Genomic DNA, 18,012 nt, shown 5'->3' on the forward strand with positions numbered 1-18,012 from the left:
AGTACACTGCTGAGGGGAGCAGGGGGCGGGTCAGGAGAGGTCTGCCACGCCATGTGGTCACCTCTGGGGCAGGCGGGAATCGAACTCATGCGGAACTGGCTTTAGCTTCTTAATGCTGTGCTTAACCCGCTGCGCCACCAGGAAGGGCCGAGGAGGTGTTTTTTAACAAAATTAAAATTTCATCTCAACAGTGCCTACCTTGATTTTATATTTCCTGAGAGAAATATTTCTACTATTTCTTCTGTTTTCTAACCACTAAAATATCTAGCCTTGTATAATAATTCTGAAAGAGACACCTATAGTACCTCCTTACTCCAAAACAAAATTTCTAATTTCTTCTGATCTATTTTTTTTTTAGTCAACAGCTCTATTTATTGCTTTTCTATCATCATTCTTATTGGCTGCTAGTCTCTCTTTTCCTCTGTTTTTAAATTAATATAACATTGGTTTACAACACTGTATGTGAGTCAGAGATACAGGGTCACTCTCTTTAGTTGTTTGTTACCACACAACACCCACTACCAGAGTACCACAAATTCTGTTCTCCACCATATTCCATTGTTGCCACCCCTACTTTAACTTTAATTCTAAAGTCAGATTTCTAGGCATTCTTTTAAAGATTTGTTTTATTTATGCATACAAGTGCTGGGATATAGGCCAGAGGTGTGTGGGTGAATGGATGGAGGGGGTAAGAGGATTCAGCAGAGACAGAGTGGGGAGCAGAACAGGCAGATTGACTGAAATACACTGGTGAGGGGAGCAGCAGGCGAGACAGGAGATGTCTGCCAGGCCATGTGGGTCAGCTCGCTGATGAGGATCGAACTCCTGCGATAGTGGTGGTGATGGCTTCATAGTGCTGAGACTTAACCCCATGTGTCATCAGGGAATCCCAAGATTTCTAGGTATTCTTCATGAAGTTTATTATTTGGCTTTCTTTGTGTTTTAAATCTCACCTCCTTCCTTCCCCTCCTCCCTCCTCCATAATGCTCTATTTTGACAGTAGTTTATAAATGTAGTTATAATATATATACATATACATATATGTATATATATGTATGCATGTATGTATGCATATATATGTATGCATGTATGTATGCATATATATATATATTTACTGGTTGAATTTGTGACTCAGAATAATTCATGCATTTTAACATGAAGTTCTACTGAGCAATTCTTTTTCATCTTTTGGTTTACAAAATGTTTGCTTTTATTCCTATTAAAATTTTTATTTTCTAGTTTGTTGATTTAAGTTTTTTAGAAAATTTTCAGTGTTAACCCTCCAAGCTATCTATATTAATTATATATGTACAAATATATATGATATATTTGTATCATTTCAAAAATTTAAATGGGTATATTGCTTGTATTACCTTAAATCATTGAGGACAATAGACAGTATAAATCAGAAGATCAATTCTTGTCATCAAAGAATTCCTAATAAGCTAAAATGTTAAGCTAAGTGATTCTTTTTAGGTATCATTCATCAAGTAACCCCAAACACCCTAAATGAATCAATATTTTCTCACTTTTATCTAATAAATTCACAATGATATAATAAAAAAATTCAGAAAAAAGTCTGTGGCTCAAATAAAAATAAAATTGAGAACGAGAAAATCAGCATATCTTAGTGTCTTAAAACATAACTACTAGAGGAAGACTTGTTTGGTTTGAATTCCTATTGCACTGTCTCCTGGTCCTAGAACCTTGGACAAGCTACTGAATATCTCTGTCTAAATGTTATTTTCTCTCTAATGAGGGAAATAACTTTACAGCCTCATCATCTTCTCATAGTGGCTAAATTAGTATTTATAAATACATTAAAAGTTTTTATTTACTGACAGTTATTTTTTCATCCCAAAGTGTTTATAAGCGTCTGGAATTTTAGCATTGTATAGGGAATCCACATCAAGTTTTTGAAATATAATCACAGTTCCACAGTGAGATCTCTCCCTTTTTTCTTTCTTTATAAATTTCTTTCAGCTGGAAAAGTGTGTCTTGTCTATGGATCATTTCATACTCTCGTGGTATAAATGCATTTTTTTCAAATTTGATTTTTCTTTAAAGATAATGATGAATTGTACTTGAACCACTAGGCAATGTTAAAATTATTCTAATATTTGAATAAATACCTAAACTCTAGTCTCACATTTTAAGATTTACTGAGTATTGGGACAATGCATTAAATTTTATGTTTTCTCTGCTGACCTTGTGGGGAGATGGAGGAAAGAGGGAGAGGAAAGGGGAGAGAGGGAGAGCATGGGTGGGAAACAGATACTTGTGACATTCTTATTTAAGCTTTAAAATGAAAATATTAGAATTAGTCTATTAATTTCAGTTCTACAACACATCTTCAAATCAGGCCCTTAAAAACTATGTTAACATGTGCAACTTTACCAACATGAAGTTTAAAATGCTTAAAGATTACATGAGCTAGAATCAGAATGACCTGATTCTCATAGAAAAGATTAAAATCTTAGAGCAATATAATTGCATGTGCCTCATGTTTATTTTTAGGCACAAAATAGTTTATTTTGGGGCAACCATAAATAACTCTAGATGAATTGCATCAGTTTTAGGCATTTTTATTTTACACAAAAAACGTATTTCATATAATTTACTTAGATTTGGAGCCACTGTTAAGTATGTTCTCAATGTTTTTCTGGTTATTGGAATTACACGTTTGAAAGGAGGACATTAACAAGAAAATAATTATTAAAGCCTTATTAAGGGTACTGTATATCAATGTAGTGAAACACATCACATGTATTTAAAAATTCATGAGTATGTATTTATACTAAAATGTAATATCACTGTTTAAATTTGGGGAGTTCTAGGGAATTGATTCATTTAAAGGGCAGATAAAGGTGTGGAACCAAGCATTTCCTCATACAAACTGTCCTTCAGATCAACCAAATAATTAATGAGGAAGGCTTTATGTCATATAAATAGTCTGGTGATTAGACGTATAAGAAATTATGTATTTTAAAATAGCACCAAATTATAAGTTCAGATGAAGTCATGAATCTAGCCTTTGACTGTGAATGGGAACTCTGTATAAAAGGCAACCAACAGATGCTATGTGCTTTTAATAGTAGCATGCAACACTATTGATGAGAAGCCTTAACCTAAAACCAGCCTAGGGGTTATGTCTCAGAACTATCACCACTAGGACCTGAGTTCGAAATCTGACTAGGAAGCTCACTCACATGGTGCAGCAGACCTATTATCAACTGACCTATCTCATCAGCTGCTCCCCTCACCAGTGTATTTCAGTAAATCTGTCTGTGCTGCACCCCACTCTGTCTGTGGTGAATATTCTTACCCCTCCCACCACTGGCTTACATCCCACTTATATGCAAAAATAAACAAGTAAAGTTTTAAAAAATTCAAATCAAATCAATTTGAATTAAGCATTCTTATACGCATGAAATTCAGGAGACAGAACAACATAAGGATAAATTAGACTTCAAAAAATTGCATCTAAACATTTATATTGTTTTTTATCCTGAGAACTTTCCATGATCTTTACCAGATAAACATCTGCTTTCAGCACATGCAATACAGGAGGATTCTGTTAGTAGCAGTACTGACCAACCCAGAACTTTCTTTTCTCTCTGTTCTCCCTGTACTTACTCACACTTCCTTGACTGTAAAAAAGGGAAGATCTCCTCTTTTTTAATTATTATTTAACTAACATGTATTATTATCAAGGACTGCATCATTACCTTTAAGTCAATGTTATATTTTGTAATTAAAATAACTTCAGCCTTTCTATTACCATATATTATTTTGAAAATTTAGGTGGTTGCCTGAATCTTCATAGAGGTGTATGGAAAATATAGCCCCTACAAATACTGTATATGTTAAAAGAATAAAATTGTTTTTATCACACTTTTGGATTCTACCAGTTCTACCTTTAGGGATAAATAATGTGTATTTATTAAGTATTGTTAATCAAAGTGCTTTGTAAAGCATAAAGTCAAAAATTTTCAGCTATGTAGTTTTGATAGGCTGTTTAATCCTCCCCCATTTCTGAGTATAATGGCATAACTTATTATGTTATGTTCCAGGAGTACTTTGGTTGCATTTTTCTGAATCTAGAAACTCAATTTCTATTTAGAAATATTTAACTTCTTTGCGAATTTTTCCAGAACAAGAAATTTGACTTCATACTTAATTAGTCTGTAGTATTTTGAACTTCACTGCTACCATTTACTTGCTTATGTATGTATGTGATCCATAGGGGAAAATATTTTTTGTCAGTTTTACTTATATGCATAACCATAGTTTACAAAATTGCCTGGCAGATATGAAATACTAGATAAATATTATTTGAATAAATAAGTAGAATAGTGATTTGTCTTAAAATTAGTCAGCTTCACCAGTTGTGTATATTAAAAATTATATTGTTAGCATTTAATATTTACAATATCTTTTAGAGAGATGAAAATGAAAATTATTAAGAAGAGGGCAACATAAGTCAGGACTAAATGGCAAGATCCTTTACCTGTGGTGCTTTGGTTATTTAAATTTATATTAAGAATATGAAAGTATGCATTTTATGTAGAGATGAGGCAGCTGAGATAATGCAATTTGCAAAATGTTTAGTTACCTGTATGCAATGATGGCTTTATACATTTATCTTTTAATTTTTAGAATACATCAATATGATTCTGAAATATCGTGAAGACTAATCCTTCTTGTTTTACAAGAAGCAATAAATGTGGCACTCTTTGTATTGTTATTCTGTTTCCATTAGTTTATTAGTATGACCTCTATTTTTTCTCATGGAGAGAGTATTCCTTTTAAATTTTCATTTATTATTGTGGCTAGTTTTATAAAGATGGAACATTGAAAAAGATTGTAGTTTATTGATTGGTAGAGTAATGATGTAGTACTATAAAGCAGTGTGCTGAAGTATTAAATTAAATATTCTTCCTCTTTGTCCTACTTCAGGCCCATCTTGAGGTTAAAGGGTATTACATAAATGAAATGATAAATCCAGTTTACATAGTTTCCCCATAGACATAGAACTGCTTTTTTCTTATTATGTCTGAATAAAACTCATTATCTATTTTGTTTCAGTCATAATTATGAGATTCTCTCCTAAGCAATTCTTTACTGTCTCCATTATTCTCCATCTTATAACATACTCTGGAAAGGCAAGCATATAAATATGATAAAAGAATTAAGCTGTTGAAATAAATTAATTTATTTTTGCAACAATGTATTCAAATCTCACTTGCTCAATGGATTTTACTTTAATGAAATTCTTCAAAGAACAATGCATCATGTTCCAAAGATTGAAATTATACAGTAAGTGAAATGACTGAATATGTTGTGTCTCAATTTATAGAAAGTTTCAATTGAATACTTAAGCTTTTAAATAACAAAATTTGCATAAATTAAAATATTTTCTTTAAAATAAAAGTATTAAGTATTGTACTTGCATCCTTTGTTCTAAGTCAGAAAATTATAAAGTAGAAATTAACTAAAGCTAAGTTAAATACTAAATACTATGATTTAGCCTTTGCCTGTTTTTCTAAGCCATAAATATATTTTACAATAATGCTTTAATTTAAATTAGATTTCACTTAGTTTTAATATATTCTTTAGGATATTTTTAATGTATAAATAGTGAATATGCATGAATTAAAAGAATTATCAAGCAAATTTGTTGTGATTAACTATTTTGAATAACAAACTATAATCAGGTAGTATTTTTAATAGTATAGTGTTTTATTCATTAAAAAATTAAATTTTATTACTTACATAATTCTGAAAACTGTCAGTTTCTCATGCTTTCTCATGATTTCACCACTAAGAAATCTACTATGACAGGAAAATTATTTTAGAGGGATAGATCTATTTTAAGATTTTACATTTATCTCTCTTAAATATGTACCATTACAAATACGATCACTTATATAATTATTAGAAAGCTTATTAAAATGTGTCAATGAATAAACATTTTATTAAGTGACTTTAAGAAAATAAATGGCTAATTTCAAAAAATGCATTTTTATTAATATATAACAGTGTTCTGTATCACCTGACTACTGTGCATTTCTGTGTAATCCAAGTGTTAGTAATCGGATATAATAGTAGTAAACTTTAGAACTTAGACAAACTTGTATGCCTCTTTTCAGAACTTCAAGACATCAAATTTCAGCTCTTTAACGGTTACGATGCAGTTAGCTATCACATAATTTGCTGTAAACTAAGTTATACTTAAAGAAGTTCTGTGGAGTTTTACTATGAATTTTATGAATCTATAATCAATAATAAATGCATGCTTACTTCAAATAAGATAGAGAATCTATTATTTGAATTCTATGCACAAGTCAAGATTAGCCTTTTATTTGTAACTGCAGAAAGTTATATGAATTTTGGTTGTTGCCATTTGCTTCTTTTCTCAACTAACAGATTGTAGTATATTTCTACAATGGAATATACTCAACAATAAAAAAAGAACAAGCTCATAATTAATGCAATGATATAGATAGATGATACACACAAACCTTTTGTGTATAAAAGAAGTCAGGCACAAAATATGTTTTGTATGAGCCCAAGTTTATGAAGTTTTAGATCCAGCAAAACGACATATATGTCAGAGACAGTTGTTTTGGTGGATTGGAGAAATATATTTTGGTCATGGGAAATATATTTTGGGCTTAGAGAATTGGTGTCGATCTTAAAAAAAATCATTAAACTGAGCACATAATAAATGATTACTTGAAGTCACTTCATAGTTTAAAGTAGGAGTAACTCTTAAGTTGTTTTCAAATTATAACTAGAGGATAAAAATAACTTTTAGCATCCAGATGTGTTTTCGCTATTTAGAATCATGTATGTATTTGTTTTTTGGAAATTTAGATCATTTGTTTGCCATGTGGACTAAATAACTATGGTCATTTAGAACCATAGCTTGAATGATTTATTTATTTACCTTGGGGAAAAAAAAAAAAAGAACTGCCAATGTGTTCATTTCCCATGTTGTTTGGCATGTATATTTTAAAATATTTTAATCTACAAATTGCATAATTTGATAACATCTTTAGTACCCATTACTATAAGTATTATTTATCATAAAGTTTACAGAACAAGCTAATTTTAAGTTTCAACAGCTTCCTTTTCCTTCTGCACTGTTCCCTCTTACTCATTTGCTGAGTGGATGTATGTATTTTCCTCTTCCTTCTGCACTGTTTCCTCTTACTCATTTGCTGTTTGAAATTCAACTCCACATACCTTGCTTGGAAAGTTATTGTGTAATGCTTATATTTACCTACTTAGCAGTCCATTTTGCTTTTTGCAGGAAAAAATAGCACTTGATTCTTAACTGCTGGTCAAGGCAAAGGACAAATGTTTTTGTATAATATTCATGATACAACTTTTCTTTGGAATGTTTTGGTTTCCCTTTATAAAGACCAACCCACACATTTTAGAACAGTTAAAAAGCTCCTATAATTCTACTAGTTGCTTTTACAACCAGATTCTAATATACATTTCAACTTTTTAGGAGTAGAATTTAGTTAATTTAGTTAATTTTGTTTTATTTCCTTTCATTACACTATTGTTTTACCTTAAAAATGTTTTTATAATGAAGTTTCTTGTGAAAAACTTTTTTTTTTTTAGGAATAAACATTGTAAACTTTTATATATATATATATATATATATATATATATATGAGCTTTAGAAGAGACCTGATCATTTTTCTTTTATTATTTTTTTGTCAGTCTCCTCATAAATGAAGCCTCAGCTTATCATTAATAAGTTTATTGACAATGTGCGGGATTGAAAAATTTGAAAAGTATAAGACAATAAATGCATATTAAACCCCACTGGAGAACCTTTATAGAATACTGATGCCTGGGTCCTTCTTCAGACTCAGTATATTAATTTGATAGGACAAAGTACTATAAACCATGTGACTTAAAATAATAGAAATATATTCACTCACGTCTTCGGAGTCCAGAAATCTGAAATCAGATGTGAGCAGGTCTGTGAACTCTCTGAGATTCTAGGTGAATCCTCCTTTATCTCTCCATAATTGTGTGATGGTCCCTGGCATTTCATGGCTGCAGCTGCATAATCCAAAATCTTCCTCAATCTTCATTTGTTATTCTTTCCTCTGTCTCAACAGTGTTAACACCTATCAGTTGAATTAAGAGTCCACTATCCTCCAGTAAGATCTAACTGTAACTAATTACATCTACAAGGACATTATTTCCAAATGAAGTTTCAGTTATAAGTTACAGGGTTTAGGACTTTTCCAGGGCTTTCATTCAACTCATAACTCAGTATGTAAGGATCTTGGGTGGTAGAACACAAGCAGAAACACATGTGAAAAACTCCCAGGTGATTCTACTGTAAAGCAGAATCACAAGTCATGACTTCACCAAATGGAACCTGATAGCAAAGACATGGGTGGATAAACATATTTGAAGGTTTTCCATATTAGTCAGCTTTATCTTTGTTTTCCATTCCATGTTAGGTTTTAGCATTTTGAAAACATTAGCCTCCTACATGTCAATATATTTTAAAACGTTATGTATTTATTTATTTATTGCTTCTTTTAATATTTTAGGTCAGCTTTTTAAATATTTGCACCTTTGAATTCTAATGAGAATAATTTACTTATTGTTTATTATGTAACAAGTATTTGTATACTTCCACACTTGCAAATATATATTATTTCCAAGAGAGTTCTTCATGATTCATTCTGTGTTGATATCTTGTTGCTCACACACACACACACACACAAAATAATAATAATCAGGGGTGCATTTTTTTCTTAATCTGAAACTATGTATAGTTGCTCTTTGCAAATGTTTTCACAATATATAAGCACTTAATTCTAATGGGAAAGTTGCAGGTTTTAACAGGAACATATGGAGTAGGATTTGATTGTACAATATTACCAGGAAACACGTTACCAAGTTACTCTGGGATGAAGCTAATACAGATTTCATGAATTTCCCCCAGTGTATTTATGTGGGTGAGTTGAAGCTAGAAGTAAGTAGGCAGTCTGTAAGTTATCGGAGTAAAAGAAAAATAATCCAATGCTAAAAAATAATCAATTTCCAAGACTTAAAATGTGACTATCCAAGTATGTCCAGAGTGGTGCCATGATGAAATAGCTGTTAACAGCTCCTCTGGTGCTATTATTATGGTCTGCCACATTGATAATTTGTGTGCTAAATGATCCTTAGATACTTTCAGAAACAACTGCATATATGTAAAAATTTATTGAAATTGATAATTGTCTAGTGCTTAAACCTACACTCTTCTGTTCATTCTTCGTTGTCCACTGGGTTCTGAGCTGGTTTTCTTCTTTGGTCTCAGTTTTTATGCAAAGAGGAGGTTGGCATTTGCCATATTTACAGTGATGTCTGCACACAGTATCAGTTCCTAATCAAATCTTTTCCTGCTGTGGCTTTACTCAAAGTAACAATTCATTGAATACAGTTAAGTATAGATGAAAATGAGCTTATTGTCTTCACTCTTCTATAGAATGAAGGGGAAAAAATAAACCAACATTAATTAAGTCAACGTCTAAATATTTTTCTCTTTTTTCCTCTACCCCTTCCTTCCCTTGGTGCTGTAGGAGCGTGTTCCAGACAGCCCTTCACCTGCCCCCTCTCTGGAAGAGGGACGAAGGCCTGGCAGTCACCCCTCATCACACCGCAGTAGCAGCGTGTCCAGCTCCCCAGCACGGACTGAGAGCTCTTCTGACAGAATCCGTAGGTCTCATGCTTTGACTTGTCACCGTTTTAAACTTTATTAGGTGCAGCTGGCTTTTCTAATCAAAACGCCCTCATTCCAAATAGATCTCAGATGTATCATGTTCTGCCGCTCTGTAGCAATAGCCATCTCTCAAAATTATGTTTCCCAGTTTGCAGTAGCATGAGGTATGGTACTACATTAACAGGTTCTGATATAAACTCCTTCTCTTTGATGCCACACATAAAGATTTGAAGTATGAAACAGTTAGAGAAAGTAAGTAGTAATCTTCTAGATTAGTTTTTGAAGCAAACACCTTCAACTCTCAATGAGCTACTGTCTAAGGTTGGATGAATGGTTATGGACTATTCAAGTCCATGTCTTCAATCCCACTTATGCTATTTTCATTTATTAATTAAAAAAAAATCCCTGTATTGATAAAGATGCTTACAGACAGGAATAAAACAAATTGAATCCAAAGCAATGCTTTGAAACATGTTGCTTAAATGATCAATAGATTGAAGAATTTGAAATTGGTTAAATTTAGTATTTGAATGAATATAATTGATATGTACAGTATTTTCAGGTAATATGGTTATGAAATTCTAAAAAGTAGGGCTATCCTTTATTTTGTGACCCTACTTTCAGATAATTACTTTTGGGCTTCTTGGGCAAGAAATTAAGAGTAAGGTTAAAATTTCAGTCGTTTAACTGGTTTTGAGTCTGTATAATTTTTGTTTTCTAATACTAACATTAGCTATCTTGGTTAATAAAATCAGTATTTATTCTATCCTTTCCAGTATTTAATTATATTACAAAAGCCATGTTCATAATAACTTCTTAATTACACCAACATTGTTGAAGTTATTTGATTTTGAGAATATTTTCACAATAGGAAAAATACTTCTAGAAAATAACATTTTATAAGAAATGTTAACACAAAGGAGAGATTTTAAATAGAGAATATTGAAATGGATAACTTAAATATTAGATTAATTGTGTGCATTAATTTTTTAAAATAGTGAATTATTGAAAAGCACATAGTTCAAAATAACTATAAATATTAATACTGAGTTGGCCTCTCCATAGCATACTACTTTGTATTTATTTTGGAATAAATGTTTGTTACCCTTTATTAACAAACATGATCATGATGGTCACTCCCAGATTTCTTGTCTATATTTATTTCCTTTGTGTAAATTACCTTAAGACTGTAAATATTTTATTCTTCATCAAACTTTCACTCCACTAGTTTTAGAATTATTCTTGGAAAATTCTTCCTTGATAATATAACTACTATGGTGACTTCCAACTTCTAGTATTTTCTTATGATCTGTTAAAAATATCTGCTTTTCAGAAAGTATAATTTTTTATGCAATACTCCTCTTCCAAATGTTTGTGCAAAACCAGCATTTTCATGAAAAAATTCTTAATATATTGATTGACTTTTGAAAATCATAAGCATCTTTGATCATTTACTTTATCATTTCAATGACAGATTAAGAGTTAAAGGAAATTACTGTTTTTAGACATTCATCCAATCAGCAGACATTATCTGGGCATTTCTACCCCAAGTTTGAAATCATATTCAATCTTTAGAAGTACTTCGATTTCTACCAAAGTGTTTTATTTTCTACTATAGAATATTAATGTTGAAATATGAGTATTTCAGTGCCTTAGATTGTTGAAAAATCATTTTACTTATTTATACATAGAAGATGGGGTGGAATGGATGGGAGGTTTTGAGGCTTCACCAGAGACAGAATGGTGAGCCAAACAGGCAGATCTACTGAAATTCACTGCCAAGGTGGGCAGTGGGTAAGACAGGTGAGTTATGCTGTGCCGTTTGGATCAGCTCCATGGCCAAGATTGAACTCGGGCCTCAGTGGCTGAATAGGCTTGCGAGCACTGACACTTTAACCCCTGGGCCACTAGGAAGGCCTCTTAGATTTATAACATTTTAATATTATTGTGTTAGTAGAATTTTTTAATGTGAAGTTTATAGTTCTTGAAGAATTCAGAAAACTTACTGGGGAGAAAATATGATGCCCTAGAAAGTAATGCTTTATTGGTAATGATTACATTAATGTTACCATTCGAAAGTATTCCAAACATTAAAAAAAGTCATATTTCGTGTGAGTTAATGATCAAATGAAATGGATTTATTTCCGATATTTTATATATGTACATAATACTTACCATGGTTAGTATTCTCATGTGAGAATAGGTGATAGATTATAACTTTACAGTTAGAGCTTTATATTTTATTTACTTTTGAGTCCAACACAGTTTAACTAATTTACTTGAACACTGTGTGTTTGGTGTTTTGTCTTTGCTATTTTGTTTTGGGCTTAACAGCTGTCCATCAGAATGGGTTGTCCATGAACCAGATGCTGATGGGCTTGTCACCAAACGTACTCCCTGGACCCAAAGAAGGAGATTTGGCTGGTCATGACATGGGACATGAGTCAAAAAGGATGCATATTGAAAAAGGTAATGCATGATTATGTGACCTTGCTTTTCCTGTTCAACATATGAACCAAATTTGAATCACAGGATAAAGAAATCTCTTTATCACATAGAACTGTATATGAAGGTTTAAAAATCTATAGTATTAAGTAAAATTAAGCTTTTTCAACAAGAAAGAAGTATGAATGAACACCTGCTGTTTTTTTCTCATACAACAGGTATGTGATGATTTACTTTCCCCTATGTTAAGAAAAGGAAAATCGTTTACTTTAAATGTTATATCTGAAAGCCTAGTGTTAGTCTTTCTCAGTGCTGCTAGGTCAACATTCATTTTACTTTACTTGATAAAGTAACAACAATATACAAAGAATTATCATAGTTATCATTTGGATTAAAAGATTTGTGTTAATTGCAGCAATCAGGAAATGAAAGTGAACTTTATCAAACAATGTACTAGTAGTTGTTTAAATAATATATGTAACAAGTAACAAAACTCAGATTGATCATTTTAAAATTTTCATTTTTATTTCATATGGATCAGCCTAATCCATTTTCACTGGGAAAACAAAAATTCATGAAGTGCTTTTGTGAGGTTAAACATCTGTTTTGCTTCTGTGCCTTCTCCGAAGATCTTACATTTGTCTTGATAGTTGGAAGTTAATTCCTTATTGGTTCATTTCCAATATTAGACTAAACCACCTTGGAGTCGATTCATCTGTGTGTTATATTTATTTTTATAGTCTGTAAATGCGTACTAATCTATTTAAAATAGTAGAAGATTCTGAGAGATAGTAAAGGCAAGTAAAAATAACTCTGAAAATTGTATACCTCATGGGCTAATAAGGCAGAGGATGAACTTAGATAACCTATGGAAGGAACCTTTTTTTGTGAAATTAGAACATTCTGGCCATGAATATATTCATAAACACTTTCTATCACATATCACCAGTGGCACTTATAAAAATTTTAAAAATGACTTGGAGTCAGAATAGACCAGACTATAACCCAATAGTTTCCCAATATTTTAACATCTAGTTTTTTTTTTTTAAGATTTATTTATTTATGCATACAAGAGCTGGGGTCTAGGCCAGAGGTGCAGGGATATGAGAGGAATCACTAGAGACAGAGTGGGGAGCAGAACAGGCAGATAGATGAAGTACACTGCTGAGGGGAGCAGCAGGAGAGACAGGAGAGGACTGATGTGCCATGTGGGTCAGCTTTCTGGCTGGGATAGAGGTTGTACTTCAGAGGCTGGCTAGAGCTTCATGGAGCTGAGACTTAACTCTTGGAGCCACAGGGAGGTCCCTGGGATCTATTTTATTTTATTTTTTTTAAGGAAAATAACTTTTTGTAATATTCCGCTTTGGAATGTGAAATTACCATTGGACTCATTTTAGAATTTCAAATGTGGGTTTGTGGCAGTGGAAACTTTAATTAGTGCTGAAACTATTTTTTTTAATATGTTGCTCTTTCATTTGTATGTACTTTATAATCTATTTTTCAGCATAATGAATTTACAGTAAAAAATTCATAGACTTTCTAGATTGATAGTCGACTGAATTAAGAATTATTTTCTCTCATTACTAAATGTCATTGCCTCATTCCAGCCTTGTAACTTTCCTACTACACACCTATCTATCTGTATTAAACCAAGTGACTTCATCTACAGGCATTTGTTGGGGAATTAATTATATGTTTATGTCATTTTAGTCTTGAACTTCTTACATGCAATTTTCTGCCTACCACTTTAAATCATTCAGAAGTTAATTCTTAAGAAAGCATTCATGTTAAAAATAGCAATATTAATTTATATACCAAGAATTACTATGTTCTAAAATTCCAATCTTTAGTAACTTTTCAGCATTTTGTTCTTAATATGCCAAAATTATTGAAGCAATTATATTAGATAATATACTTAAATCACCACTAATAGAAGGAAAGTGAATTTTCAGCATTAGAAATAAAAAAAAAAACACTAAGAGCTGAGATTTATTTTTATTTTTTTTAAATAATTTTTAAAAAAGGTTTGGAGCCTAAGTATTTATTAAAATATATTCAAATTATAGATATGAAAAAATGCGTTAGTATATCAAAAAGTAATAGACATATAACATTGTTGCAATCACCCAGGTGTGAGGAGAAATGCTTTTGAAGTTATGAGCTATGACTAAAAATAGGAATTTGTCAAAGCTGTGCTCAGGAAAACTGACACTGCTCATAGCTTAAAAAACAATTTCATGTCTTCTAACTTTTTAAACATACTGTGAGTCCTCTTGAGCTTTCTGTTTTAAAACTTTGGTGATTTTTTTCTCAAGTCTAGTGGAATAGGCAGTAATGATTTGCATTTGAGAATATCAACAGCATTGTTACTTCTTTATGCTGCAACTGTTATTTATTCAACACAGTTGTGTGTTGATTCCAATTTGCAGTTATACTTTTTTTTTCTTAAATTGCTGCTAATTTCTGCATGCTTTATAACATATTTTTTTCTTACCTGCATATAGTTTTTCATATGTACATTTTTAAAAAAGATTTATTTATTTATGCATACAGAGCTAGGGTACAGGCTAGATGTGAAGGGGCAGTGAGAGCATTCACCAAAGACAGAGAGTGGGTGCAGAACAGGCCGACTCAACAGCTCTCCCACTGCTGAGGGGAGCTGTTGGTGCATCAGGAGATATCTGCAGGGCCTTGTGGATCACCTCCGGGGCAGGGATTGAACTCATACAGAAGTGGCTTTAGCTTCTTAGTGCTGTGCTTTAACCCACACATTTTTATGGGATGTATTTAAAATGTAATTGACCCAGTATTGTATATATGATATAGTTAAGCCTATTAGCTTTTTCCAATTTTTGCAAACGTAAGCACTTATAATTGGGACTAACTATTGAATTCCTAATTTACACTGCTATATTTCAGTATTAGACTAGAGCACACCAAAGTGATACAATCAATTAATACATGTTTAACTGAGTGCCAGGGTTTTGCTAGACACCCCATAAAAAATGAACCCCTCCCACTCCCCCCTTCTCTCTGTCATTTTATTGCATACTTTATATATGTATACTTATTTTCCCGGGGTTTTCCTCAATTTGCCTTCATAAGGAATACGAAAAGCTTCTTTCATTGATGTCTGACATTTAGAAGCAGGGATTCTTTAGGAACAAGCAGGAAACACTAGAGATTTGCTTCAGGCCATAACCCACTTCTCTTGCATATTCTGCTAGGTGGGCAGTGCTTAACCAACTGCTTAACTAGGAATAAAAGTACATTCTCATTTTGAGGCTCTGAACTTGAGGACAGAAACACTAAATGCAGTAAACTGGTCTATTTGGATTTCCTATCATTTATATTTTATTATTAGAATTCAACATTGTGGATCATTTCCCTACAAAACATCTTAATTTTATTGACTATGGTATCACGTTTCTCAAGTATGTGAAAATACTTTTTTGAAATATATTTACAATTGCACGTTCTTCATTGCTTAAAAATAGTCATCAATTAATAATAATGTGTTATGAGTGTTATCACAAATCTGAACCTTGCAAGCAAGAATCTCTTGTGGCTTCTAAATGTGCAGAGAGAAAGCCTATTTTTCTTTAAAACTTTTGTGCTTTGATAATGTTAACATATACCACCATGAGTAATTTTATGTTAAAATTCTCTTACATGCAACTACTTCACTTTTATTCTTCAGATATGATTTCTCTTGACATATCTGAAAGGTCTTACAAAATTTTCTGCCTAAATACCTACTCATGTGAGTTTACTTTTCAGCGTCTGGCCTGTGAATGAATACAGGTGTTGAACATAATACTGATCCTTGTTATGTATTCACAACACTGGACAACAAATTTCTCTAAATCCCACAGCTCGTTCTTAAATTGATTTCAGATTGTACATGCTAAGCCATAACTTGGAAGAAATTTTCTGAAGGCATTGATTTATTATTTTATGAATTATAATTAGAGAAGCTTAACTTGCAGTGATATTTCACTGAGAATTTCAGAAATTCCTTCCTATGAGACTCCCATTACATAAGGTATTGATGGGCAACAGGTATAAAATATGGGCTTTCATGTTTATTTTTTCCTTATGCACTTGCTGACTGTCCTGACAGACATACTTTCAAATTTCTCAGAAAGCCCTGAGAAATAGTTCCAGGAAACTAAGTTTCTTCCCTTACCTGGTAAATCAATGCTTCCTTCCTTGTGGTATTTATCCAAAAATTAATCTGGGGAAAAGCTGAATTTTCCCACGATCTTTGACATCTTTACATATCTAGCAAGAGTTGACTAGTATTGAGTACAAAAAATTATTGTTAGAGTTAAGTGAGATAATATAGGTCTGGAGCACTTGATCCATTTAAGTCTTCTATGGAAACCATTAATACTATCAAATTAGCTAATGGGTATGTATAGGTTTGATTTTATAAATGAGAAAATATACATGCTATGAGCCACTCAATTAGAATACTATCTGTTTACAGTTCATAACATCACAGTTACTGTAATTTATCTTTAGTCCTAATAGGAAAGTTGCAGCTATGGTATTTTGATAGCATTCTCATTGCGTATACTACAGTTATAATGTGCAGTGCCAAGGAAAAAGTTTCTAAGGTAACTAAGTTAACCAAATATTTTTTTTTTTTTTAAAATTTTTTTTTTTAAAGATTTATTTATTTGTACATACAGAACTGGGGTACAGGCCAGAGGCTCAGGGGCGGTGAGAGGCTTCACCAGAGGCAGAGTGGGGAGCAGAACAGGCAGATCGACGAAGTACACTGCTGAGGGGAGCAGCGGGCGGGTCAGGAGAGGTCTGCCTCGCCATGTGGTCTCCTCCGGAGCAGGCGGGAATTGAACTCATGCGGAAGCAGCTTTAGATTCTCAGTGCAGTGCTTTAACCCGCTGCGCCACCAGGGAGGTCCCAACCAAATATTTTTATATCACTATTTGTGAAAGTAATTATCTGAATAAACTTTTCAGCTATTAAAAAGCCTTATTTTTTTTCAAGACAATTTATTGACCTTGAATTTGTCAATAAATATATTGAGAAGAAAGTTATATATTTGGCTCTGTAAAACACAAGTGACTATCAAGTTGATATTATATGTCATTGGGCCATAATAGGATGGATTCCAAATCTAATGAAACCCCTCAAAAGACAAGTTTCCATTTGAACCATTGACACATGCCCCTTACAAATTAAGCTACTTTTATGTAGGGTAAAATTTATGTTCCCTAAGGGTTTATGACTACATAACTAATATGAGCATTATTAAATGAAATAGAGCAATGCCAAAGACCTCAGTTGCTTCTCCAGGATATATATAACTTTGGGATTGGTAATATTTTGGGATGTTTAAAAAAGTTGAATGACATTAATATTTGCAGACAATTTTCATGAAACCCTTCTGGCCAAACAGTTTTGAGAAAATGGTGCTCTTAGATGCATTAGAATAAATAAATTTATACTAGTTTTATTTGTGGCCAGATAAAGGTTTTTATCATGTAAAGTCCATGGTCAGTTTTTTTTTTTGTTTTGTTTTAAGATTTTTATTTATGCGTACAGATTGGGGTACAGGCTAATGGTACAGGGGTGGTGAGCAGATTTACCAGAGACAAGAGTGGGGAGCAACACAGGTAGATTGACCAAGTACAGGAATGGTCTGCTGCTCCATGCGGATCAGATTCCCTCCAGGTGGGGATCAAGCTTGCACTGAAGCTGCTGTGCCCAACTTGCAGTGCTGTATTCTAACCTATTGCGCCATCAGGGAAGGCTCCCATGGTCATTTTTTTTTTTTTTTTTAAGAT

At 32.4% G+C, this 18,012-nt stretch overlaps 1 protein-coding gene across 1 annotated transcript in view; it reads left to right on the forward strand.

Annotated features, from left to right (window-relative positions):
• The window catches only part of DACH1 (dachshund family transcription factor 1), a 382,796-nt gene that overhangs the window by 270,287 nt on the left and 94,497 nt on the right, over positions 1–18,012 (forward strand). The window contains exons 6-7 of the mRNA XM_012723346.1: positions 9,612–9,747; positions 12,086–12,220. Coding sequence (XP_012578800.1) covers positions 9,612–9,747; positions 12,086–12,220 — 271 coding nt within the window. The remainder of the gene's footprint in view (positions 1–9,611; positions 9,748–12,085; positions 12,221–18,012) is intronic.

Source organism: Condylura cristata, unplaced genomic scaffold (genome assembly GCF_000260355.1).
Source record: "Condylura cristata isolate star-nosed mole 26May11 unplaced genomic scaffold, ConCri1.0 scaffold00010, whole genome shotgun sequence".
In the NCBI taxonomy this organism is placed as follows: Eukaryota; Metazoa; Chordata; class Mammalia; order Eulipotyphla; family Talpidae; genus Condylura; species Condylura cristata.